The sequence below is a fragment of the Amphiprion ocellaris genome, chromosome 16 (genome assembly GCF_022539595.1).
Source record: "Amphiprion ocellaris isolate individual 3 ecotype Okinawa chromosome 16, ASM2253959v1, whole genome shotgun sequence".
NCBI lineage: Eukaryota > Metazoa > Chordata > Actinopteri > Pomacentridae > Amphiprion > Amphiprion ocellaris.
The window spans coordinates 3,122,849-3,150,535 of record NC_072781.1 but is presented as its reverse complement, the minus strand read 5'-3'; the positions used below and the strand labels follow the sequence as shown (position 1 = coordinate 3,150,535).

At 39.4% G+C, this 27,687-nt stretch overlaps 1 protein-coding gene across 24 annotated transcripts in view; it reads right to left on the bottom strand.

Annotated features, from left to right (window-relative positions):
- Positions 1 to 27,687, bottom strand: part of camk2g2 (calcium/calmodulin-dependent protein kinase (CaM kinase) II gamma 2) — a 90,243-nt gene that overhangs the window by 23,618 nt on the left and 38,938 nt on the right. For 13 of the 24 annotated variants that reach the window (XM_055018845.1, XM_055018823.1, XM_055018825.1 and 10 more), the window contains exons 3-13: positions 24,353 to 24,412; positions 20,602 to 20,656; positions 18,441 to 18,506; positions 13,765 to 13,837; positions 9,486 to 9,588; positions 8,929 to 9,012; positions 8,430 to 8,524; positions 5,194 to 5,316; positions 4,061 to 4,144; positions 3,934 to 3,976; positions 3,273 to 3,332 (exon numbers count right to left, since the gene is read on the bottom strand). In XM_055018845.1, coding sequence (XP_054874820.1) covers positions 3,273 to 3,332; positions 3,934 to 3,976; positions 4,061 to 4,144; positions 5,194 to 5,316; positions 8,430 to 8,524; positions 8,929 to 9,012; positions 9,486 to 9,588; positions 13,765 to 13,837; positions 18,441 to 18,506; positions 20,602 to 20,656; positions 24,353 to 24,412 — 846 coding nt within the window. The remainder of the gene's footprint in view (positions 1 to 3,272; positions 3,333 to 3,933; positions 3,977 to 4,060; positions 4,145 to 5,193; positions 5,317 to 8,429; positions 8,525 to 8,928; positions 9,013 to 9,485; positions 9,589 to 13,764; positions 13,838 to 18,440; positions 18,507 to 20,601; positions 20,657 to 24,352; positions 24,413 to 27,687) is intronic. The other 11 variants (XM_055018836.1, XM_055018828.1, XM_055018829.1 and 8 more) reach the window with 1 other exon arrangement.

Genomic DNA, 27,687 nt, shown 5'->3' with positions numbered 1-27,687 from the left:
ATTTTATTTTGCAATTACGCAAAAATTAAGATTGAGTAATTAAAAAATCATCAGATGGTAAATTGGAATTATAATATAGTTAGAACAGAATGATAAGATTATAAAATTTCTGCAAAACTACTGCATGGTAAGTCAGAATTATACTTAATTATGTATATTACGCATATATGTAAAAAAAAAAAACAGGCATTAGCAAGTCAAATTATGTGATGATAGGCTAAAAAAAAGCAAAAAATTTTCCTTAACTGTCTGATAATTTTGACTTAAAATCTCATATTTTTTGTACTTTCATTCATGCATAACTGCATGCATTTTTTCCATTCAGCATTGACATACAACTCATTACAAACATTAACAGTATAATATGAGAGATTTAGAGGCAGTATTGCTCAGAATAGAAAACTAAAATAATCAGAATCAGGAACCGTATCCTTAAGCTGTCCTAGCTATATTTTTATCCTTGTGCTGCAATTTAATATTAAAGCTCATTTCTGGTTTTACTTTTCATTTTCATTTCATCAACTATCAAATTTCCTTTTTTCATTAACTTTTTTCTTTATTCCTCCATATGCATGTCTGGTTGTACAGCAAAAAACATACTGCAGAGTGATTAAAAACAATAAACATCAAAAGCAAACTGACAAAAAAACAACAAACAAATAAAAGAGTCTTTTCTCCCAAAAATACTAATATCAATCTTGGCTGAGCGCAGTCTGATCCTGGTTCAGCGTTTGATCTGAAGAAAATCCTCCTCCCTCCTGAAGGCTTTCAGGGATCAGATACGATCAGAATGGATGCATTAATAAACCAATGAATGAAATGAATGAATGAGCCTCTAAACAAAACAACTCTGTTTGTGTTTCTGTTAAAATCCGGTAAATACAGTTTGTTTCAGTGCAACATAATCCAGTTCTCGTGAAGCCGACGCTGACCACATCGATATAATAATGTACATGAATGACACCGACACATAAAACTAAGATAAAACTTAATAAAAATGTTCACGCACAAACACTGACTAAAAATAAACACAAACACTTATATTTGTGTTACAGTAACGTTCCAACAATTCACCCTTACCTTCCATTTATAAAGAAGGAAGGAGGGCAATGAAGAAGGCAAGAGAACAGTAATGGATTTAATATCTGCATCTTAACAGTTGAACTGAAAGCTAAAGATGACATCTGCCAGGCTTTTAGTGTAGTTAAAAGGCATTCTTAGATCACAGAGGTGATGGGTTCATGCGGTGACGGTGGATCATCGACATGTTCGGCATGCAGCAACCACTTCAACGTCTTCATCAAGGAACACATTCCCAACACTTATGAAACTGTGCAGAAACCTTTAGGCTCAGGACGTCATCGGTGCAGATTCAAACCCAATTTCTTCACTTTTACACTGTTTGTAAGAAAACTCGGTCTCCGTAAGTGAAGAAATCTAGCGACTGGAATCGAGCATCAAGAGGATTCCAGTAATAATTTATCGGTCAAAACATCCTCTTGTTGATTTATCTACCTGAATGAACAGCCTTTAAGCAAGCAGCGTGTCCTGTCATGTGACTGATGTTTACCTCTAGCAGGTTCAGTATGCTTCAAACAAACCAAACTAAATGGGTCGCTACAGTCAGTAAATGTTGGAGCAGCTGAGCTCACCTGAAGGTAAAGACTGTTTCTAACTGGTCTGAATTACCACACTTAGCTAAAAGTGTGCTGTCATGGAGAAGGATGACATCGATCAAGCTTTGGGCATCAGATAATTGGTTGGCTTTGATTTGTACATGCTTTCCATCAAAGTGGCCCAAACATAGGTCGAAGTTCTAAAATCTCCAGAAGTCCTGTGCTCTGCTTAACTCAAGGATAATCAAAATGACACGATGCTAGAGCCAAACCTTTAGCTAGCTGCTATATTCTGTAAAAAAATAAGTCTCAGCCAGTCTTTCAGAAACATCCACTTAAGCTCTTGTGTGTTTTTTTGTGTCTTTGAAATTCGAGGCAATGCGTCCATCGCATACATGTTGTTGTGTGCACGGGTATATTCTGCCATCCACATCATTAAAAGAGTTGTAACTCAACTAGTCACTTCTGGACTTGGGAGATGCTTTGATTTGTAGCTACATGCTTTCTGTCGAAGTTGCCCAAACAGTCCAAAGTTCTAAAATCTCCAGAAGTCCTGTGCTATGTCCATCCACTGGTGCTAGATCTTAACAAGTAACTAGTTGCTAAATTCTGTAAAAAAGTGCAAAGTCACAGCTAGTCTTTCAGAAACATCAACGGGTGGCCATGTGTGTTTTTCCGTGTTCGAAATGCGGGGCAGTGCGACCATTGTGTACATATTGTCGTATGAATAGAACCGCTTGTGTGTTCCGGTCAGTACACTTATTTTTGTGTTTTCATAATGTACATGCATAACTGTTTCTCAGTTGGCCTGAAACCACACATTCAGTGCAGGAGCTCTGCCATAAATTCTACTTTTATTTAGCTTTTGTTTGTTTCAGAAACTGATGATCCTACAGTCAGTATGTTTGAAGCATATTGACGCCTTGAGTTTTCCTCTCTTGGTTTTGTCTGTTCACACAGAAACAACAGAGCAGGCAGGAGAAAGGAGACAAAGAAAAATAGTGAACACAGGACACCGCATTCTGTTTATCCAGCTTCCCATGCAGCTTGGCAAACTGTATTGTACGCTCATAAACATGCTCGGCCGGCTGCTGGTGCCAGAGCCATGCGGAGGAAGGTTGCAGCGAGCACAGGCAGGCATCCACTGGGCATCAGTACTGTGGATAATAATCAATTAAAGGGAATGGAGTAAATGCTAGAATGTCTGTTTATACTTAAAAAATGGTAAAAGGTAACACTGCAGAGGATAACACCTGCAGTAGTCGTGTTAATGCAGAAGTGTGTAACCAGAGCTATGCTAAGTGGCAGCTGCGGTAGTTGGAAGGAGGTCAGAGGGTCATGCTGGGTGTCAGTTAAATGGTCGTTGTATTCGACGCAGGAGATTAAATTGCCAGTCCTGGAGATGAGTTGTGTTCATCGGAGCATCGAGAAGCGCAGCAGCACTAAAAGGTCAAGATCTGTGTTTTCTACCTGCATGTTTATGTGTGTGTTTGTGCGTGAGATGCCTCAGTGCAATGACGACTGTTTAAAAGTGGTCCATCAGTGTGCAGGCAGCAGGTGGGTGGTGGGGGGGTTCAAGCAGACCAGGCCACATGCCAATAGCCTGAGTACCAAGTTGGCAGTGCGCGACTCCAACGCCCCCTCCAGCAAACGTACCTTCCTGTGCCATTGCGGCCGTACTGGTGGTAGCGGCAGGGCTGGTATGCTGCCGTCCCACTATTGGACAGAGAGGGATTCAGTGTGGAGCCGCAGGAGGGACAAGAGCCAACCTAACCTGACTTTTCTCTTTTTCTTTAACTGATTTTATACAGCAAAAACATGACGCATTCGGATCCTGTGCTGCTCCCATCATAAAATTAACTGCAGCAGGAGATGCAACGTTTCAGCGCTAAAACACCCTAGCCCCAAATTATTGATCGTATTTCCATGGACTTTAATTTTTAAAAAGCCGAAAGTGACGTACAAAGCAATTCAGAGGTCTGGCCCATCTGCCTTCTAACACCACTCTTGACTTTTAGAGAGTAGCTGGCCACAATCCACTGAACCAGCTTTGCTTACATGAAAGCATACAAACACAGGGCCAATAGCATTAATGCATTAGCTCACTAGGCCATTGTCCAGCCCACAAATTGAGTGTACGATTAAAAGTGCCCTGTGTTTTCGGTGATCAAACTGCTCACGAGGACGAGATCCAAGCCAAGCCCCATTCAATTTGAAACAGTAGATCACAGACTGGAGGTATAGTAGCAGGACAACAGTGATTAGATCAGAGGAAACATTACATTTACCTAATTTTAAACCGAGCGCCAAAGCTCACCTGAAAAGTTCCTGGACACCAGCATTGTCGTGAGGATAGCTCCCTAGAGACGAGACAAAAACAACTTTATAGGGCTGTGTGCTTCGTAAACATGCAAACGAGTACGTGAAGCTGCATCCACACTCACCTTCAGTTTCCTCCTGGCATTGAACTTGCGCAGACATTCGACAGTCTCTTGACGGTGCATCATGGAGGCCACGGTGGAGCGTTGCTGCAAGTAGAGAGGAAACAATTAGGATTACAGATAAACCAAACTTCCACGTAGTCCCCTGTGAAATGACTCTAAATGGAAAAAAGTCCTGATAAATGTCAGCAAAGAACACACAGCTTTGTCTTTTTTCTTCATTCAGCTCCATTATTTTCTACATTAGGACACTATGCTACTGTGGCTGTATTATTTATGTATTTAAGGGGTAGTTGGTGTGTTTGTAGTCAGTTTAAGCTTGTTTTTGGGGTCTTATCAGCATTAATCTCCAGGTAATTTATCAGTACAAAAGATGAATAACTGCTTTATAACATCTCTTTGATAAAAAGCTGAAGCCTGTGATTGGAGAACTATGAGTCCTGAGGTGTATTTGGTAAGAAACATTTAATCGCAACTTCAGAGACTTAGACAACCATGGAACCGTGTTTTGTTTACATTTTTAATTCAGTACAGCTCTGATATGTGACTGTGAGCGTTTTTTCTTCAAGGCTCACACATATTGCCATATTTGAACTTATCTGTGATAGAAAACTGACTGAAAAAACTCATAAATAAGTTTGAACTATTAAAACTGGTGGTTGTAGAATGAACCTTTAGGATTCTAACATCAGCTGTGAGGATACTGCAGGAGTTTTTGTGTTATGCGACTTCAATGGACAAGTGTTTCGGGAACCTTTTAACTTTCATCTTGTGCAAATGTGAAACTAATGAAATGAGAACTCTGAATGTGTGTTATTCTACTCGAAACTACAGAATTCTGCTCTTGTATTCAGTGTAGGTCTGCACAAAATTTCGACTGTTGGATCAAGTTGTGCTTTTGTTTTGACCAGCTGCATCCAAAACCAACTACAATGTAAATCCGGGGGTGTTTGTTCAAAAGCTCACGGTGTCCTGCCAAGTTATTCCTCCATCGAGTCGATGTACGACAGCTTATTAAGATAAATAGAGACAATAATGTGACATAATTTGTTTAAAGCTGCCGAGAACAGCCACCGCAGTGTTTGAAAAGATTGCTTTTGATGTGGAGACCAAAGAAGGAGACAAGTGTGACTTACGCAGACCCAGGGATGCTTGAGGGCCTGGTCGGCAGTGATTCTTTTGGCAGGGTTAATCGTTAGCATCTGATTGATCAGATTCTTGGCCTCGGGGGTCACTGTGTCCCACTCTGGGGAAGGAAACTGAAAGAGGAGGAAATGTTCAGAATGTACATACATCACCATCACTGAAAAACATGCTTTAACACGCACGCACAAACATAAATGGCCCCAAAACTGAAGGTTTTTTGCTCACTTTTCCACATTTGTTCTCATTAGCATCAAGCAAACATTTAATATTTAGGAAACATTAGTTTGCAGAACCGAAATAACAGCTGCATCTGCAAAGTAGAACATGTGCCAAAACACCGGGGAGTCAGGCAGAAATCACAGGAGGATGTATCTGAAAATCATCTATCTAAAAACCTGTTGTTGACTCTGATATAATTAAAAGGCTCCAGGCCAGATTTACAACAGATTTTGTTGCCGTATTTATTAAACAGATGTAACAGTTGCAGCCTGTGTGTCCTCTGTGTGAGCATCTCTCTGCTCGCTGCATTCAGGGGAGGATCGTGCAAATAACAGGGCAGGCATGTTAACGGAGGCCGGCTGTGTGTTTTCACTGAATTAATGAAGGTCACACAGTCTGCGACTGTCAGTTCTGAAGGGAAAAACTCCACCTCTGAAGACCAAACGTGAACAGGATTTACACCAGCCACAGGGAAGATGGTGGCGATTAAAAGAAACATGCATTAAATACAGATTTGTGGATAAAACTGACCATTAGAAATAATTAATGATTACTGTAGCACAAGTGAATAGCGGACAGGGAGCTTTGTGTTCATTAAACTTCAATTTGTACTTTAATGCATAAAAGGTCAAATCGAGCAGCGATTTGTCCGTCTTTAATGGGCCGTCGTCGTTTCTTTCACTCCACTCATTCACACCTACTGCCCTCATCCCTCCATCCGAGTCACACCGACTGCCATCAAACATGTTTACTACTGAGAATCAAAGCGAGCTGTCAACAGGCCTTTACTTCAACAGCTTCCAGTTACTGACAAAAAGAAAAAAAAAATTAAAAATTCAAGGTATCTGCACGACAGTAACGACTCTCAAGAAATGCACATTATTACAAGTGCTTGTCACAGTCACTTCATATCACTGCTCATATTACGCACATTTATTGGATGTGGTTGCTTCCAATTATGGAAATTAATACGGGTAATAAATTCCTATCTCCCAGAGGGCGATGACAAGATCTGATAAATAAGCCTATTGCTCGTATTGCTTTTTTTTTTTTTTTTTTTTTGTACAGCAAGATGAAAATCATACAATAACAAGCAGCAAGCAATTAAAAACTAAAATTAAATTTCTAAATTACTTGCATGACAGAATTCAAAGCATGTTATTTGGGGAGGCTTGAAGTGAAGGTGTCCTGCAGGGCTCATCTCCAGGCTCTGAGATTGTTCTTCTGCTCCCCCCCCCCCCGTTCTCACAAATGAAGATCATGTATTAGAATTCAGTTTTATTAACACAGATGGAGCTCTGTGACAGACTTTTCTGATTTTAACTCTCGTCTTTGAGGATCCTTGTCTTAAAATTGTTAAATTTTATCACGCTTAGTCAACCAGCCTTGGAAAAGCCACGAATCTGCACTTCACAAGAGAATATAAAGCTCCACAAATCAATACCGTTCTTTATTTATCCAAGCAGAAGAGGAGCTCCTTTGGGCTTTGATTTCTTATTCTTCCTCCTCCCGGGTTGATTCAAACTTCCTCTATGTTCAGCAGCTGTCTTGATAAATTCAGTTTAATGTACACTTTACCACCGTCTGTTCAATCAGAGCAGCAGGAGTCGCATACAGTAGCCCACGTTGCCTTTTCCCTGCAATGATCTTAAGCTGCTATGAATAAAACACTTCCCTTTATAGGTAATCTTTTAATAAAACATCAGGAGGAGTCAAAGGTTGTTTAACACTGATCAAGAGCAAAGCAAAGAACAAACAACTGGAATTAATTAGGGAATAAAAACATTATTTCTGGCAATAGGAGAAACTCAGAGCAGCAGAGTGGTGAGTTAAGAGAACTCTGTTGTTGTTTGAGCTGCAGAAAGTAATAATGTACTGAATTTACATTCACATGTCTGTTTACTCAGCCGTTATTAGTGAGAGCCATTTATTTGTCTGTGCTGGCTGCGCCCTCGGCTGTTATTTGATGCTATGTCATTATTTGAACACAGGCTTTACAGGCTTTACAGTGTGTTTAACATGACAGTAATTACCTGACTCTGTCGTTCAGCATCTTTACTGGTTTGGTTGTTTAAAGCACCAAATATCAGACAGTGCCAAGAAAAATCAGCCATCCGTCTTAGATGAAACACTAAATCATGGTCGGTACAACTTGGCTTATAAAAAGCCTCTTTCATGTCAAAGTGAAAACATAATTCTACAAAGTAATGTCAGTTACAGGTTTAATATGGGGTTATTTTTTTTTACCACTCTCCCATAAAGGTTTAAATGGAAAGAACTGACAATTGCTGTTGTATTTACAGTCTTTCCCATCTCTGCCAGAAGTCATAGTTGTCTTGGTGGCCTCTTTCTTTCATGGTTACTCCATTTTTGAGGATGGCTTGCTCTACGTAGATTTACACATGCGTCATATTTCTTAATGATTGATTTAACTGGACTATAAGAGATATTCATTGACTTGGAACTTTTCTTGTATCTTTCCCCTGACTGATGCTTTTCTAAAAGCTTTTCATGGAGTTGGTTGGAGCGTCATGTTACTTGAGCCGTTCCTTTATAGTTTTTAGTTTGTTGGGGGTATACTGTGCTGTTCAGTGGAGGCCACTGCCATCTGCTTATGACATGACCAAAAATTTTGTTGGGTGGTCCATGTCAGAGTAAAGGTTTCCAAGCAGGAAACTGTAATAACACGATCATTGTCATTTACTTCACCTGTCCGTGGCTAATCAAATGAATATATTTTCCTCAGCAGTTGATGGAAAGAGGCAATATCGAACTTATGCTCAATAAGTGGGTGATGATAACAAGGTATCAGTGCCAGTGTTACACTGGTTGCTGGAAGCATCAGTAAATAACAGTTTGCCATCTAATTGACAACCTCCTAATCAAAAAGTCTGTAGTTTGAGTAGCTGGCTGCATACAACCCAATACAACCATTTACACTTTTGTATTTTATTATAGTCGTGTTACGGTAACTCCTTCTACACAAACAATGCACTTGTTTACTTACGTCATATGCGCCGGCTTTGATTTGTTGGTACAGTTTGTGTTGGTCCTCGTCCCAGAAGGGAGGGTAGCCCACCAATAAGATGTACAGGATCACACCTGATACACACACATAAATCAAGCTGTAAAAATTAATTCAAACAATGAAATTCTGGCACGTCACAGTCAATTCGGAGACAGAATGACGCAGGTTAAACGCGTCAGTCCATCCCTGATGCAGATTGTTGCAGTTTGACCTTGATTGATTGCGCTGTAAGATGTGAGCGTGACCTAAACACTTGGTTGTATCTGTGATTGAAGCTGAATGTAAATCCTAATAAAGATGAAATGTTACGTTGATTACTCAGAGTGCAAACAATGTCCTCTTTTATTGACATCAGATGTGATTTGCAGCGTGACATTTATGTAAAGCAGCAAAACCAAACTGGGCCTGCATCTTACATGACTTAGATTTTAATAAGAGTCTGTGTGGGTGTCTCCAGTATAAAAGCTGTACAACTGACCACACGCCCATATGTCCACTGGCTTCCCATACGGGTCCTTTCTCAACACCTCTGGGGAAAGATACCCTGGAGTTCCGGCAAAACCTGCAAAACCACAAACATACTTAAGTGACACTAGTCTTGACCGCTCTGAAACAAACACATCAGTATTTCTTCTCATTACTGCATGATTTGTGCAGGATTATGTATTCCACAAACCCTCAATTTTCTCGTTCTGCTGCTATTTCACAAATGTTTTAACTTGATGCGACAGTTCAGTGTTATTTAATGCAGTTTGAATGTAAAAGTAATATTCACCACAAATATCACCACCACGTGGCTATTTAAAATGCAACACAAACAAAATTATCTTTTTCCCTTAGGATAGAGGCTGATTATTTAGTAAATTTTATTAAATGTATGCTCTTTTTTTTCTTTTTCTCGAATAAAATAACAAAAATACTGCATATAATTATCATAATGTATCGAAACACAAACTCAAACTGGCTGCTTACTGAGGCAAACGCTGCTGCTGAATGTCAACTCCATGCAAGAAATACAGAGAATATATTTCTTACCAAACCATGCCTGCTGGTCCCCTTGAACCTCGATGGCCAGACCGAAATCTGCGAGCTTCACGGCTGCTCCCTTCATCTTACTGGCCAGGAGCAGGTTCTCTGGCTGCAACACAGACACACATAATCCCCGAGGGTTAAATATTTTAATTAAGGCTCAATATTTATTATTATTTTGTAAAATACTTTGTCAATCAGTTTCCTGTGGAATGCATGAAATATAGAAAAGTCGTTCTATGAAATTAAAGAAAACATCTGAGAAACCACATTAAAAAAGGCAAAATCAACGAGTCACTTAACTACACCAAGTCCTTAAATTTATCCTTCAATAAATGCAATGAAGTTTTGCATTGCATTAAATAAATTATAGCACAACTGTGAGCAACAACAACAACAAATAAAAAAGGATTTAATTAAGAGCTGAGATTAGCATGTACCCTACTTCAAGAAATGTCCTCTCTGTCTGCATGAGTGGACGAGCTGCAGGAGCACGATGACATCTACAGTAGTAATGAAGCATGATATGGTCAAGCCGGCTACAAAGGCTTCCCCCAAAGGAAAGACCTTTTCAGTCAGCTGTCACAAGATTTACCACAGCGTCATGACTCTGTCCCTCTGATCACACAATCATGCAAAAAGTCAGGCCTTGGCAAAGATCAGGACATATTAGCTGTACTGTAGTCACTTCCTTACATCACAGTTTCTCTCACTTCGGGATGACATGAGAGGGAGAAAAAAAGAGATGACTTAGAAACTGCTAAATCCTACTGCATGTATGAGGACATCCAGGTATTTTTGGCATAAGGCATGTGTTGGGACATCCTAACTCTTGTATGTTAGCATGGACATATGAATGAAACATGAGCTTCGAAACGACTGTTACAGAAACCAATGCGCGGTCATCCATCTTTATATACCATCTACAGTCTAAATGCAAGGAAAACATAACTGAGGTGCGATCGAATCTGCCACACTACACCTGGAGGTGGTCTACTGTGATAACATCTCCTTCTGGCATAAAAGCCGTCTGTACAGTGTGACTCTGTTCCTAAGAAATCTAATACATGAGCTAAAAGGTCACTTAAATCCACCACTTCCTGCTATCTCAAGCCACAGGTGACTCCGTCTACCAAGGGAGTCGAACTAGTGGTGGAAAGCTTCTTCACTGGTATTAATACTTTTTATCCTGTACAAGTAATGTTAGCATAGTGAAATAATGACTCTCACTACAAGCGTTTCTGTCAACTCTCAAGGTGTGTACAGGTACGAGGTGTGATCGAGGTAACACGGAGATAACACCAGGTGTTGTTGGGGTCTGCGTGAGCCTTGACAGACTGGAGACCCTGAACAGAATGACGGTTTAAACGACAGATGTTTTTCTTCGACAGTGTGGTGGCCTTACATTTCAGACAGAACTGAAACAATAGGGGAAAAAAGAGGGGAAAAAGGGGGCTGGAGTGAAAGCAACACAAGAACAGAGACAGACAGATAGAGATAGATAGATGGGAGGTGGCATAATGAGTCCCTACGCCGGCGCTGCGGCAGCCGAGTGACCTCACCCTATAGTTACCATGGCAACCCAGCTTGCCACCAGCCAACAGCGCTCAACTCTTTCTCGCTAATTCTTGTTTTCCCTTCAGCGAGTGGCCCTCCCAAGATGACAGCGAGGCAGAAATATGACATGCATGTGTGTTTGAGGTCACACCTCGCCACAGAGCGGCTTTGTGGGCATTATTAGTGTTTTTATGGCTCCAATACAGATGCTGCTTTTAGCAGCTTTATCCCCTGGATGCTTCTTGGAGGAAAAAAAATCAGATATTGCTTTTTCTGAGCTATCTGATGATTGCAGGGATTGTTCTACTAAGAATCTCTCTCAAAGAAACTAATGCCTTAAAGCACTATTGATAGATGCTTTTTCTTTTTTTCTTTTCGTCAACTTGGGGGCAGCGGAACAAGATATGAGCACAACACAGACATAAAATCATACAGCCAGTCTTGGTGGCAAATGTGTTCGGAAACAGGTGCCCATTTATGGTTCCAGCAGATAAAACATTACAGTCTTAGAGTCCACAATAAATGCAAACTTTGTCATTTACAATTTTCAATCACAGTTACTGTAAGGAAAAAACAGTAGCTGTGTATCACTAGAGTTGGTAGGGACCAAAAACGGAGCTAAAAGAGAGAAAATTACACTTTAATTCATAAGGTTGGTCCCCAACATGACTCTAAATCAGGGGTGTCAAACTCATTTTAGTTCAAAGGCCACATTCAGTCCAATTTGATCTCCAGTGGGCCGGACCAGTAAAATCACAGCATAATAACCTATAAATAACCACAGCTCCAAATTTTTTCTTTGTTTTAGTGCAATAAAGTACATTTAAGGAATTATCTTTTTACAAAACATTCTGAACAACCTGAAATTTCTTAAGGAAAAGAAGGTAAATTTCAGCAATATTATGCCTCAGTTTATCATTTACACATTACAATTTACAGATCACAGTGTTTCTACAAAGGAACACAACATTTAGTCACAGGTATCTATATAGTATTTTACTTTGTGATCAAAACGACAAAAGTCAGACAAAAAAGACAAAAAACAAAAACAAGACAAAATATTACAAAAACGAGACACAAAACGACAGAAATGAGACAAAAAAATTATACAAATGACACAAATGAGACCAAAAATGTCAAAAGCGAGAAACAAAACAAGAAAAGTAGACAAAAAAACACAAGCGAGACAAAAAGGAAACACAAAACGACAAAAAACAGAAACAAAACGACAAAAGTCAGACAAAAAACAACAAAAACAAGACAAAATATAACAAAAATGAGACACAAAAAGACAAAAGAACAATGAGCAATCTAGTATTTTACCTGATCAAAACAACTTGTCATGGTCTAGGAATTATTTTAAATTTACAGTTTTACAAATTTAAAATTTGCAGTTAATGTCTTCTCTGTCATTTTTACACTTTACAAAGTCTCTTTAGCTCGAATCGGACCCTGTGGCCGGCCGGTTTTGGTTTGTTTGACACCCCTGCTCTAAATGAATCATAATCATTGATTTGTAACTACTGAATGTGGAAATATGTAACTGTTTGCTAACAAATTCACTATATCCACGTGTTTCAATGTTATTGTGTTCAGATATGAGATCTTGTAGGTTTCAAAAGTTTGTTCCACCTCATCCCTGATGGTATTAACGGGATAATGCACTTACTTTAAATAGCTTTACGCAATAGCACGCCAAATGCATTTATTATAACGTAATAGGACGTTTATACTGAGTTAAATATTCAGACGTCATGCATTTTTGCTGCTTAAGTCCATCAAATGGAAATATTGAAAGCTTGTAATAACTGGCAAACCAGCAGATAAATGAAGTTTTAAAGGGCTAATTCTATTAACATAGATTTCTTTGTTGTTGCTCAATACACCATTTAAGAACAAAGTGTTTACAGTAATGGTACAGCACAGTTTGGATACATGTGCATTAACAACTAATGTTTCTTTCCTGCACCCTCATCATCCATCATCATTATCGTCCTTCTAAATCTCTTCCCCTCTCCGAGTTCATTTGATACCGGCATCCATATGAAAGCTAAAAATCAATGAGAAGCAACACAAGTCCATTTACGCCACTCTCACACAAAAACCGATGGTTTATTTTCCAATTACGCTTGTCTGCCTACCCTCAGAGTAATGGCTTAATTTTGCAGTGTCACATAAAAGCAACAGATCAGATTGTGAAGTAAACTATTCAAAGTTTAGGACTCTCAACACATGCAGGTGGTTGAATCTCAGGTCGATACATCTTCATTTGCTATACTATTAAAAATTAATTAAAATCACACAGCCGAGGAGCACTGTTGGTTTGTGCTCGGGGTGAACAAGCTTTGCTGCGAGGGGAATCGTCACTGGCCGTCATCTCATCCACCGACCCGCTATTAATAGCAGCCGGTCTGCTTTCGTCACTCCTCAGCAGTGCAGGAGGGAGGGAGGGAGAGGAAAAGAGGGGGACAGATGAAACAGAGGAGGGGTGCAGACATACAGATGTGAACGAAGGAATAAGGAGCGAAGAGAGCCGGTGACAAGGATGACGCTCATCCCTTAAGTTGTTCTTAACGTCACCGCATGACGTCTGCGCAGGACCTATAATAAAACTCCACACACGCCTTTCATCTCCGTTCAGTGCCACGCAGCGTATAATCATTTATTTTTGTACAAATAGCACGTCAGATCACGCACAAGGACCACCCATATTCACCACTGAACTCACCTTGAGGTCCCGGTGAACGATATCATGCTGGTGGATGTGACTGACGCTCTCCAGGATCTGATTGATGCAGTGGCTGCAGGAGACAGAGAAGGATGACAAACACGAGTCAGACACATCTGTCAGCCCTCAAACAGCAGCAAGACAACAGAAAGCAGTCTGGAGTGGAGGGAGAACAAAGTTTAGGAGAGAATCTTCAAATATCATCACTGGCCTTTGTGTACATTCAGAGCAGATAGACGCTTTATTGATCTCAGGGGAAATTCAAGCATCCAGTAGCTTCAAAATAAAGATGAAAAAAGCTATACAAAAAGGAAAAGATAAGTAGATAATGAAAAGAGTGCAATGCAGTGTGATTGTGGTGATACATATAAAGCAGGAAGGTAATGTTTGACACACCAAAGTCAAATTCTTTGTATGTGAAAACCTACTTGGTAATTAAACCGTGATTTCTGATGAGGTAATCAGCATATTCAAGTACTGAATAGACTAAATAATACTGTAGTGCAAAACTTAAGACAAATTAAAGTGATCCTGTGCTAACATGCAGAGAGCGCTGTCCTCCTCCAAGGCTGCTCAGTCGTTGCATCATTTCCGACAGCTGAAAATTCATGGCAGAAATCACGGCAACACAGAATGTGTCCATTTAATATAGATGTAAACACAAACAAAATGACCGTGCACTGAGTACAGGTGTGTGTTCTGCATGATCTGTGGACAAATTCCAGACAGACTTTGGGAAAATATGACAACTCTGAAGTCATTCTGAGCAAATTTTTTAACAAATCTGACAAATTTCCAGTCAGTTTGGAAACATTAGATTCATTCTGACAAAATTTTGACAAATTTTTTGACAACTTTCACCGTGTTTTGGATAGATTTTGAGCATTTTGGGGAAAGTATGAGTCATCTAACACAAAGTTTAGGTCATTTCTGACAAATTTAAGACAGACTTTGGAAAATTTGACAAATTTCCAGTCAGTTTGGAAACAATTGAGTCATTTTGGACAAATTTGTTTATTTAATTAGTTAGAAAGTTCTGTTTTGGTGGAATAAACTGTTTAAGCAATAGTTTGGTAGTTAAAATGTCCAATTTAAAACTTGCTTCAGATGTATTTGGAGCCATTCTATCTATCACTTGTTGTCATGGTTACAGTGACGCCGTGCCGCTATCTGGCAATGATACAGAAATCCTTAACAAATCAGTGGATCCAGACTATAGGCCACATCACTGCCAAAATCTAATCACTTGGTCCTTGTGCCATTTCTGACTTTCTCTGAAAATTTCATCCAAATCCTTGAGTCCCTTTTTGAGTAATGTTGATAACAGACGGACAGACAAACAGACGGACAAATGTACGCTGATCGTCACATAACTCTGCTGTTCCTTGGCAGAGAAATAACTTAAAATGAATAATTAAAAACAAACCAAAAACTATAACTGGCCTTAAATGACATTTAGTTGCAACCCTGGTTTGTTGAACCCATACAAAGTCAGCATTTCTTCCATTTTTACTGTAAACTAACAACTGCTTCATATTTAACAGTTCAGATTATTTTTTTAGACTTTTTCATTTAACCCTTGGCAAGGAATTTACCAAAATGTCATACTATTCATGTAATACAGATCACAGGTTTTAAACGCAATGTTACGCTACGATGTTTGAGGTCATGGTATATAATGCACATAGAAAACACCTTGAAAATTAAAATAACTAAATACAACTTAAGTTCAAACATGTCCAGGAAGGTCAACAACGATGGAGGAACGATGAACCGGAAAGAGAGATGAGAAATGAAATGAAGGAGCAAATAAAAGATGAGTGAAAGTTTCAGTCAGCTATATCTACATGGCCAAAAGTATGTGGACACCTTGAACTTCGACATTGATTCAAATAAACACCTTTAGGATGAACAACAGCACATTTCTTGCCACTAAGAGCCAGTTAATGCTCTCTGTCTTTCTAAAAAGTCCCACTGGAAGACAAGAAGGAAAAGTCGGGCATCATTGGGAACTGGGGGAAGCATTTTCAGACAATCTTTCCAGGAAGATATTGATAATGTTGCACTGTGGTACACATAAATGAAGCTACAAAGAGAAGTACAACGCTCAGCTCTGCTCAGTGGAAAGCTGTCAGGGAGGATGTTTCCGATACTAATTGAACATCCAACATACAGCTGGGATTAAATCCTGCTTAAAGGCGCCACTATTCTTCATCAGAAGTGCTGGTTGGATGGTTGAAAAGCCTCAGAAAGCTTTTACCACAACACCTTCCTGACATCGGAGTCGCAGACAGACAATGAAACATTCACATCCACTTCACACCACCACTGAGCAGCCGTTCAGAGGTGAGAAAGGAACCAGTGTTGAACTTCTCTCACTAGTTCTGATTCTTACACAACTACTTCTGTGAGTGAAACACTATTAATGAATTCCAGGAAAGACTGTTCACCATTACCTGCACATATTAGCATCACCACCATTTTTAGAAACATCTCCAAACATCAGGGGCTTTCTTTTCAACCACCTTTGATTTGCTTCAAAATTTTTTATCATAGAATATAGACATTTAATATTGTATCAGTGAAATTTTACTTTAATATATAGTGGACTTTCCGGGATAGAAAATATGTTTTTAATCGCCTTTCGACCACTTTCAGTTCATTTTTCGCACACTGAAATTTTAGGATTTTCTTCAAGCATTTAAAGCATAAAAGTCTGAAATCTGCATTGTTATTTCTGATCATGCCATGGATTGACAACCTAATATTAGACTACACAGCACAATATTGGATAAGTAGGTTAAATAATCTCTGATTATGGGTGGGCGAAAATACAAAAAAAACCCACATAAAAGTCTTCATGAAAAGTCCCACCTTAGGGCACAAATTAGCAAAAAAAAATTATAAAACAGAACCATATATACTCGCACGTCACAATAATAGTAAACAAAGCATACTGAATACCTGAATAATGAAAAAAACAAGCTTATTTTCGTTGAATTTTCACAACTTATTGAGCAGGTATGACAAGTTGCTAGATAACCCAATTCAAGTAGAACTGATGTCCAGAGTTTCAAAACGGTTCTCCATATTTAACTAATAGGTATTCTTTTTTATTTATATAGAATATTTTCCATATTTTTCTACTTTGTAAGCATAAACTGTAGTTTGGATTAGACTTGACATGTTGGAATAAATGACATGATGAGACTTAACAGTGACATTTTCAACTGTAGTCACTTTTAATTGGCTGATTGACAACAAATCCATGCAACTAGAGTCTGTTTCACCAAATCTGTGAATTTCTAGCTGTGATTTGCACCAATTTGGCACAACACAAATCAAAACAACTGATATTTATGTCCCACGAATGATCTCTGTACATATACCTGCAATCTGAGAGCAACAATCATATGTGAAACCTCATTTGCAGCCAGTTGTACATAAATAGGAGGATAAGTGATGCATGTGGAAGAAGAATTTGGTGCGTTTTAAAGTGAATGAATGTGAGGAAGGCTTTTGTAGGGGGGCGTCTTATGTAAGCTTGTCCTAAGCTTGCATATCTTCACTTCTGCTTGTCTGATGCTTAGTTAAAGTTGTTATTATTTCTTTTAAAAATAAATTGAGCTTGACATTAGTAAAGGGTGAAGTCTGGGTCAGTGGTGGGAGGGTGCACATAGACAGATTTTGGGAGAGTTTTGTCCTCTCTCTGTGAGATCTCCTGGTATTGTGTCTAAATTAGGCTAAAACTGAACTGAATTTTGTTGAGTGTATCTCCTCTAAACCTCCCTGATCCACTTCTACACCTTATACTCATTTTAGTGTGTTACTAAACGTATTTTATCTTCTTCCGCTTCATTTAGGCAGCTAATATAATGTCCATAAGACTGTCTTGCACCTTACTGTGCTTACTTTAGCACTATACATCCCCTTTTTCTCACATTTATTCATTCATTTTTAATGGTTCAAATGGAGTCTTTGGGTCGTATCACCTGAACAGAACACTAGAAGACAAGTAATCCCAAACATATGTATTTATCCACTAGCCACGACTAGTTTTGTTGCAGCTCTAATTACTCCACTGCATATAACAATGTGACTATTGTCTTACAGGTTGTGTAATGAAGTTGAAATACACTACCTGAACCACACCTCTGCACAGTCACAGACATACTACATAAATCAATTTATTTATAGCCGCAGACAAAAGAGTCTGAGTAATACTGAAGAGTGGTAATTAGATTTTATTGCCACGTTGAGAGAACTGCATTATCTTAATGTTTTGATTTGCTCACGCAGTCATTTTTAAGTAACTATCTAACTTTTAAAGTGTGTTGCGACATGGGTTAAGGCTCAGTCAGGCAGGTAATCTGTTCCTGCAACTCCTCACAACAAACTCAAAATAAGATTTCAACACTTAGGACAGCTTTGCTATTATTAATTGATGAAATTAAATTTAAAAAGCCCGAGTCACTTGGCCGAAAATAAAGCGTGTGCCCGAACTGCCACAAACCAGAAGCACTTCGTCTGCTGCAGAAGCACAGAGTACATTAACACAGATTTAAATGGCAAAACACTTTGTGCTTTCATAACTCAAATTTGCTGCTTTGGTGGCATTACATTTTTCAATGGCAGGCCCAAAAAAGGAGAACTGTGAGTTTGCTGACTCACTGTACCTGGCATCTGCCTCGCTGTAATACTCTCTTGCAACGATGTCCTCAAACAGCTCTCCTCCAGTGACGCTGCAGAAAGATGAAACAGAGACTTGATTATTTCTCTCTATTGACTCCTTAAAACATAAGGTGTAGATTCCTCTCTCAAACGAAAAACTTACATTCCACAGAAAGTATTATGAACATATTTTTTACTGGTTTTTCAAAGGGACCCGTATGCTTTGGTGCCTTATGTTCATGTACCTGACTGTTGCTTCAAGAGGTCACTTGACTGGTTGCTGATAATACAAGCCTCTACATGAATGACCTGCATGTCTGGTTGATCTGCATCTGTTTTACCAAATGATAATAATCTAAAGCACGACATGAACTTTCAGCAGTACCTATTAAGAACTACTTTTACAACTATTAGGTGCTGAATTCTACCCCACACGCTCAGATTTCAACAGGTAAAACAGGAAGTACACTAAGTGTTATGGAGACTGCTGTGCAGATAAAAGTTGAAACTACGATGCTTAGCTGCAACCTGAATCAGAAATAGAAAATACTAAATCAGACAGCTTTTCATTCAGTTGGGTTAGAGGAAATTTGATATTTACAAAGACTGATAGAATGACACCAGTACGTACCTGCAAAAGACACTTAATAGCAATATGACAGTTGCATAGTGTGAAGTTTTACTCGCTAATGCCTTATTTACAGATCACCAAGGAATCACATAACAGAACACGAAAAGCACTCCGAGAGCACAGTACTCTGGCAAGACTCATTCCCTGACCTTGTGCTGAACAAAGGTGTGTGTTCTGCATGTGTACGTCATGTACGGATACCGAATCACGTGACCTAAATATGTAGCGGGCAGCAGAAATTGATAGGACTCAGAAACACTCCCACAATTTAATCAATTCTTCCTTGTATCATTTCCAATAAGACAGCAGCGGTGGATTTTTAGTAGAATCGCAATCATGTGATCGTCAACAGTCAGCTGAGGAAGCATTTGCTTGTTGTCATGGTTACAGCGACGCCGTGCCGCTATCTCAGTGGGAAATCCTTAACAAATCCGTGGATCCAGACTATAAGCCGCATCACTGCCAAAATCTAATGAGGTGGTCCTTGTGTCATTTCTGACCTTCCCTGAAAATTTCATCTAAATCCGTTAGTCCATTTTTGAGTAATGTTGTGCACAGACAGAAGGACTCACAGAAGGGCAAACGTACACCGATCGTCACACAACTCTGCTGCGTTCCTTGGCGGAGTAAACATTAAGTTTGGATAAATTTTTGCATGAACAAACCCCAAGCGTCTTCGAAAAAGAGCCAATCAGATCCCTTGATAATGGAGTCCTTTCGCCCTCAGTCACTCTACCCGTGGCGACTGTGCAGGACTCCCTAGGTGCGCTAGTCAGCAGCTGCCTGGGCCTCTCTAACCCTAACCCCCTCCAGTGGAGGCTGTGGCCAGCAGGGGCCACCTGATCTAATACCACCTACGACCCTGTGAGCCCCAACAACTCCACCTTTCCCATTTCGAGGTCCGACTGGACATCGAGGAGCGTTTTGCTGCTGTCTGCTTACATCCAGTCCAGTCTGGCTCACCGGGTGTAGGCTGTAGGTATACAGTAAGTCATTCACAGCTTTGTCCTTCCCTTCCACTATCTGCATATTACTGAACAGTAAAGCAGCCTGGCTAGCTTTTTTCCTGTTAATTAAACACTTCAGTGACGGTGTTGGTCTCCCTGCATGCAAATGTTCAACTAGAACAATCCTACCCGTCACTGTCTTTTAGCGAACACCGAAGCCACATCTTTCACTTAGCTCTGCCCCAGCTAACTGTGATTGGTTCAAAGAAATACAAGCAGATCATAGCTTAATGATAAAGAGCTGCAGCCAGACCACTATGTTCTACAGAGTACTACATTCTTTCTTTATTATGTACAAGGATGAAATGATTCCTTCACATTTAGATATTTTTATTAATGTGTGTACTTTTATTTGTGTTTTTTTTTTATTATTGTTTTCACCTTATAATTTTTTCCTGTGTACTAAACATTTCCACTGGAAGACATACTACATGACACACAAGTGTTACAAATAGCGCACCATCACACAAGACAATGTGACATCAGTTTTTCTGTTATATTTTCTGTATGTAAACATGTTTTACTTACAGGTCAAAGACAAGGTAGTGGAAGCCTTCCTCTGAGATGCTGTCATGGAGTCGGACTGGTGAGGAAGAAAGAAGCAGAAAGAGTCTCCAGTTACAAGTCAGCTCATTAGGTAAAGGTTTTTCAAGTTTTTCTGTCAGTGTGTTGGGGTCAGTGGTGGTGGACACTCCTTTACATTTGGAGGTCAACATAGAAGGTGGAAATGAAGGTTTAACAACAATGTTTTCTCTCTGCATTCTCTGTTCAGACAGGCTGGCATTAGATACGTCAGCAATATGAGTTATGACGTCATGCTTCAGTCATTTGGGTTATTTATCACTGATGTTGGAGCCATTTGCTGCTAATGCATATCATGTTGTGAAGGTACATTGCAGTGAGCAAACTCAGTTGGATAAACTAAGAAATGAGCGCCACTGAAAATACAATTTGTGAAATTTTCGGGGGGGGGTTTAAATATTGACAATATGCTTTTTGTCACATTGATGAAATAGATTAAATAAAAAACTAACTTTCTCTATGCCAAATGTAACAAAACAAAACAGAGGAGAAGAACCTAACCCTCCACTGTGCTAAAACCAGTCAGCAACAACTACTTTTCATCTGTTTTCTAATTCTTATTATTCATATTAATGGGAATAATGATAAATAAAAAAGTGCTTTACAATAACTAAATGTCATTTCAGACCATGAAAAAGTAGAAAAGACAGAGCTCCAGCTTAGGAATGGTGTAGTTCATGTACGAGTATGTTCATTCATAATCATAACAAACACACAAGGTCAAGTGATACAAAGAGCTTCCAGGTTTCCAGCAGCACCGAGCCGCGATCTGAAATTATCAGACAGTAGCTTTCTAAAGCCCGAGTGCCACCTGGTCGGTTGGCAACGAGGAACACGCTTTTGGACACAAACATCGACAGAACGGTTACCATATTTTAATCATTCATAATTAATGTGATACTGCTAAAGTCCTCGTTGGCTTTGTCTCTTTATAAAAAAAAAAGCACAAAGCCAGACAGGAAAGATAACGAGAGGTGAAGGTTTGTTGCCAAAAAGCACAACTTTAACCGTCTTAAATCATAACCGGATTCTCACAGCAGGCTTATTAAAAAACCAGCTCATGTCAAGGTGGGTGAAGGTGCTTGAGTTCCTGAATAAAGCCTGAAAATGTGCTATTTTACTGCCTTTCTTCTCTCTTCAGACGAGTTACATTTTGAAAAAAAAAGGAAACTTGACAAGGTCTCCCCTTGAGAACAGGATAAGAAAAGAGCAGCGGCAAAAAGAAGAATAGAAGAAGAAGCAGAAATCAGGTGGGACGAAGGGAGACCAATGAAACTCTGATGCCTATTATGTTGCTATCATACTCAGTGTGTGTGTGTGTGTGTGTGTGTGTGTGTGTGTGTGTGTGTGTGTGTGTGTGTGTGTGTGTGTGTGTGTGTGTGTGTGTGTGTGTGTGGGCGTACAGCTCGGACTGGACAGCGTGTTTTGATAACACACTTGGCAGTTTTGCTTTAAAAACACTTTGCCATTTCCTTCCTTTCCGAGGGGCCGCCGCCTTTTGTCTGGATCTCACAGACAGTCAGAGCGACGCGATGAATTCCAAGTCGTATGAGACTCGACAACAGATTCACAAAGACATTTACAGGCACAATAATCCTTCAGTCTACCTGACAGGCTACGGCCGTGGAGATGACACGTTCGTCTGGCTCCTGTGTGCTTTCACAGACGAGCACAGTCGCACATTATGAGGGTTATTAAACTTACAGAGAATCATTAGAAATATGAAACATCAATGTCAATTATCAGACATCAGGAATGCTGGTAGTTTAAATGGAACATCATGAGACCATCAACCACACGCAGACTCAAACAGAGTAAACACGGTGTTGATCGTATTAGTGCCACCAGCTGACTGACTGCATGTGTCGGTGTTCAGACTCACTTTGCCTCTTTGGCAGCTGGCCAGTGGCACCATGCAAATGTCCCACACAGCGACAGATCAGGTAACGGGCGGATTTGCCTATCGCCAGAGGCCATTTGTTTCAGAGTTATTAATAAACGGACTGACGCTAAAATGAAACCTAGCCTAATGAAAAGACACACTTGTTGTTTTGGCTCTGATATGAAACAATGACTGCAAGGTTTCAGCTTAAATCAGAAGCAACCGGACATGTTTCACTGGATGAAGGGCAGGTGGAAAGCAAAAAGCCCCTGCAAAACCATAAGGGATACGGCTGCAGTCTGGGGGAGGAGGAAGAAGTGTCAGCCAGCGTCAGCGGTAACAGACTCAAGAGTTGTTTCTGTTGTTTATCCGATCCTGCCTGATATCAGCTGCGTGGATAAGATTATAGAAACACCTGTCAGGATGACACAACACGACTCAGCAGCATCACAAACGGCAGCCACCGAGGTGATCCTAAAGTCGAACCAACGCATCTCTGGAAGTGTTTCTCAGATCGAACATTTCAGCCTTCATAAATGCACAATCGATTATGTATTGGTTTTTAATAGGCCTACCTAACAGACTGAGACACATCTGCTGAGTGAAATACTGATCTGACTTTGCATGTCACCTGTAAATGCAGATCTGTGCTCTGCAAATTAATGGCACTTTAAATGTTTAACTCTATAGTTAACAGGGTTCCACATTGTGAGCATTTCACTCACATAAACAACTAAAAACAGATGTGTGTGGCCTGTAAAATACATTTAGGAGGATGTGTGTGAACAAAAAGTGTAGTATAGAAGTCACAATGCTGAGTAAAGTCTTTTTTGGGGAAGTTTCTGTCCAAAAAGTTTTCTCTGCCACCCAAAATAATCCTTTTTTTTCAGTAGATTTCTTTTCTGGACCAGTTCAACCGCGTTTAACAAGAAGCTCCTTATATTTAGTCACACTATGTGTCAGTTAATATTGTTTTCTGACGTCTGACGTTTTCTGACAGAGAGTTGAATTTCTCTTGGATCTAAAGAACTGATTTGATTTATTCATCAAATAACAGTTCACCACTTCCCTATGCATTGATTTTCAGTTACTGTTTTTACGGTGTGCCACTAAATGTTGAACAAAACATTTAAACAATACAGCACTGATGGATTTGTGGATCTACAGATGAAGTAAAATGTTTTGCAGTTTTTGATTTAACCCTCGTGTCGTCCTACGGGTCAAATTGACCTGTTGTACAGTTTGAAAATGCGGAAAAAAAACATTTTCACAGTGAAACTTCTGATGTCCACTTTTTCAACATTTTTGGGAAATCTTTGAACATTTTTTGGTAGAGAAAAAGAAATGTTATAAATGTTTCTTAAGAATATTCACCAAAAAAATCAACCAAAATCCAGCGAATTTACTGAGTTTTGGTTGATTTTTTTTGTGAATGTTCTTAAAGAAAATATTAGAAGTTTTACTGAAATATATGGAATCACTTTAGATATTTTTAGGATTTTTTTTTTGGAAGATTTTTACTCATGTTTTGAAAATACTGACAAGAATTTTCTTGCCAAATTTGGGGGATTTTTTTAAAAATAAAACTTTTAAGGGAAACTTTGAAGGAATCATTGGAATTTTCTTCCTGAAGGTTTTGCAAATTTTCAGAAATTTGGGGAATTTTTTTTGCTGAATTTTTTGATTTTTTTCAGACAAGGAAAAAATATTTTTTGGTGCCTGTAAATGAGGACAACAGGAGGGTTAAGTATCTTTTCGTGACATATCTCCATTATCACACCTGTTCCGGTCCGCTGGCTCTCTGAGATGACTCACCTATGTTTGGATGTTTCAGCAGACGGCAGATCCTCGCCTCCCGCTCCAGTTTCTGGTGATCTGAGGAGGAGAAGCAGAAAGGAAACGGTGAGGACTCAACATCGGTACTGGGAAGAGAAGCAGTCAGAATGCTGGAGCGACTACAACACCAGTAACAAAAGAAATATTTCTTGGAAACCCTCTGAGTGAGTGACCACAGAAAAACACAACAGTTCAACAACACAACAGGTCCTAAATGTAACTGCAGCTCATGTTGCTCAATAACAGCTTCTTCTGCACAACTTTTCAGCAGATGTTCAAGATTTAAGTGCTAATAAATAATAAATACCGTGTTTGGTTTCTCTAAAGCAAAGATTTTTGCAGCCATGAAAACTTGATATCTTATTTGGGAGGATTTCAGAACCGCCTGCGCCAGCGACTTTGTGACTTGATTAAAAATGTTCTTTTAACGGTAAAGCTGAGGCACGTAAACACACAACACATAGATCATTCCCTTTCTGCTGCACGCAGGATAAAAGTTTTCTGCTAAACCGCCCATTTTGTGACCAAATTCAACTTCAGGCCAAAGTAGCTCAGAGTTTTGGCCTCTTACGTCACATGAGAGACTGAAGCAGAGGCTGTCGACTAATATTAGGAAGACAGGGAGATATATAGCACACACAAACACACAAACGCACACAAACACATACACAAAATAAGCACAAGCTTTTTGCACTTAGTGAAATTAGTCTTGTGGGTTCGGCCTTAATATAATCAGTGTCCAGTTAATGATTCTAATGGGGAGGGGAGGATGTCAGCGTGGGTGTGTGTGAGTGTGTGTGTGTGTGTGTGTGTGTGTGTGTGTGTGTGTCAGACAGATACAGTAGATGGATACAGTGGACAGTGACTTCGCCTGTTGCATGGAGTCAGAGGTCAAGTTCACACTGGGCTTTTCTGCCTCCAACCAGCTGCTGGTCTCAGAGGACAGATGGGCAGCTTACGTGTGTGTGTGTGTGTGTGTGTGTGTGTGTATGTGTGTGTGTGTAGGTGTGTGCGTGTCAGACAGGGAGAGACACTGGACATCCCTAATCCCTCGTCCCAACCACGGCTTTGGGCTCACGGTGTCTGGATACCCACAAACATTAGTCCTGCGACCATTTTACAAACATATTTTTGCAAATTCTTTCTTTCTTGTCAACATTTCCTAAAAGCTGGTGTTCAAACTAAAACTATAAAAACCAGAGGTGGACTGACAGGGAGTTTTCAGACCCAGAACTGACTATTAGTAGCCAATAAGACACATAACCAATACTTGGAATCAACACACATTAAATAAAATGAAAATCATGGTGTCAAAATCTACAATAACCACAAAGGTTCACTGAGAAGCCTTTGATTATTCCTGTTATCCATGTGTAACCGAAAGACAGCATTTCAGTGTTTAATCTTCAGTGTTAATAGGCTATTACTCGTGACGTCTAACCAATCAGACCTTGCTGTGAGTGGAATATTGCTTGAACCCACATAGTGACAAGCCAAAGTAGGGCATTTTTTAGTAAATTAATTTTATCAGGAATTGGTTCTTAAAAAGATAATGATACTTGTAATTGGAAAAATGTAGAATATGGGATCAACCAGGCCAATAATTAGATGACCCCCTGATGAAAACCAGTTAATTTTTGTCAGTGACTGCACTACTGATAATGATGTATATGTGCTGAAAAATTACTACATCTTTTGGTCAATTCTCTCTCTGCACATCCTTCCTGTCTGCAAATCTATACTCACGATCAAAAAGAGAAAAATGCAAGAACAAAAGAGTTCATAAATAACAATGAATGAACTTTAGGACAGTTAATGCGCTTGTACGTTGAATAGAAACCTGCCTATACATGTGCTAAGCTACAGTCTATGTGCAGCTGTTTTCAATAATTTTTTAGGTGTATTGATCATTCTAAGGTAAGTGGGGATTCACAGTTCTAATCAATCACACTGATACCTGCTCTTCATGCACTCTCATGCATCAGTATACATAATGGAAACACTTCTGCATATACGTTGGACACAAGAACACGGTCCAGAGCAGCAGCTAAAGGCTTTGTACGAGGCGCTCAGGTAATCCTGCTGTAAACGCTTCGACTGACACTGGCTCTGACCAGCTAGTCCACTGGTAGAACATGATTTATCAGAGCCTTCTAAACGTCAATATCACTATCATGTTCATTTAATGGTGATTAGTAAGTAGTAGGTGTTAATTTTGCAGCCCTGGCAATGCCTTTGTCATTGTGATTGAATGTAGTAGTTTTTCTTCTTCACTGGATCTGGACTCTTTATCATCTCATCCATGTCCTCCTCTTGCTCTTTCTTTTATTTTTTTTATATACCATCTCATGTTTTGAGACGAGATAACACCTAAACTGAGCAAGCACAACTTTCAACCACAAGGACTAACACAGTAGCTATTTCTGCGCGCCAAAGGGGCAAATGCAACCAATTTTAATCCGTACACTCAAAAAAAGTAGTCATCTGTGCAGCAATTTGGGTTGCAGTTTGTAGAACTGCTCCAACCACAACATCCATCTACCTGTTTTTCTGTACATTTTTCCATCTCCACTTATAAAACCTGGTTGATTCCACAATAAATCTGAAGAATCAGATGATTTCTGTTGGTACAAGGAGTCAATGACAGTCACTGAAGGGTCTGCAACTCTGAAAATATTCATAGTATAAGGGCAATATTTTGCATGAATTCATTTAATACACTAAAGGTTTTATACAATTAACTGATTCTGAGGGGTCAGGTGGGAACTTTTTTGCAAATGCCATTTCTGTAATAAACTCAGGACACATTAAATAATTCTCGTGTTTAATGGGTTTTATTGGATGGTTTTATAGATGGTTTTTTAATGAATGTTTTTATAGTGATGGTCTTAGATGCTTTTTTTGTTTTGTTTTGTTATTTTATTTTTTGTTTTTTATGTTATTTTATTTATTATGCACTTTAAGGACTGCACTTTTAATTTTGTTGTTTTAGTGCAATGACAATAAAGACATTCTGATTCTGATCTTTTTTCAGATTTGATGGATTTTATATGACCCAAGCTGCCACAACTGAATCCACATTCAGTTTTACAGTTTAGAACTCATCAAAAGGAGAGAAAACTGATCTCTGTGAGTCTCTGTGAGACAGAGACGCACTACTGACTGATGGATGGACAAACATTTCACTACCTGCATTGTTTTCTGTTGGACAGAACAAAGAACCTGGGGCTTGCTACCAACTTTTGGACATGATACCACTGTAGCAGAAAGCTAAAAAAAAACAAAGAAAAAGAAAAACTGCATCAGGTGGTCAC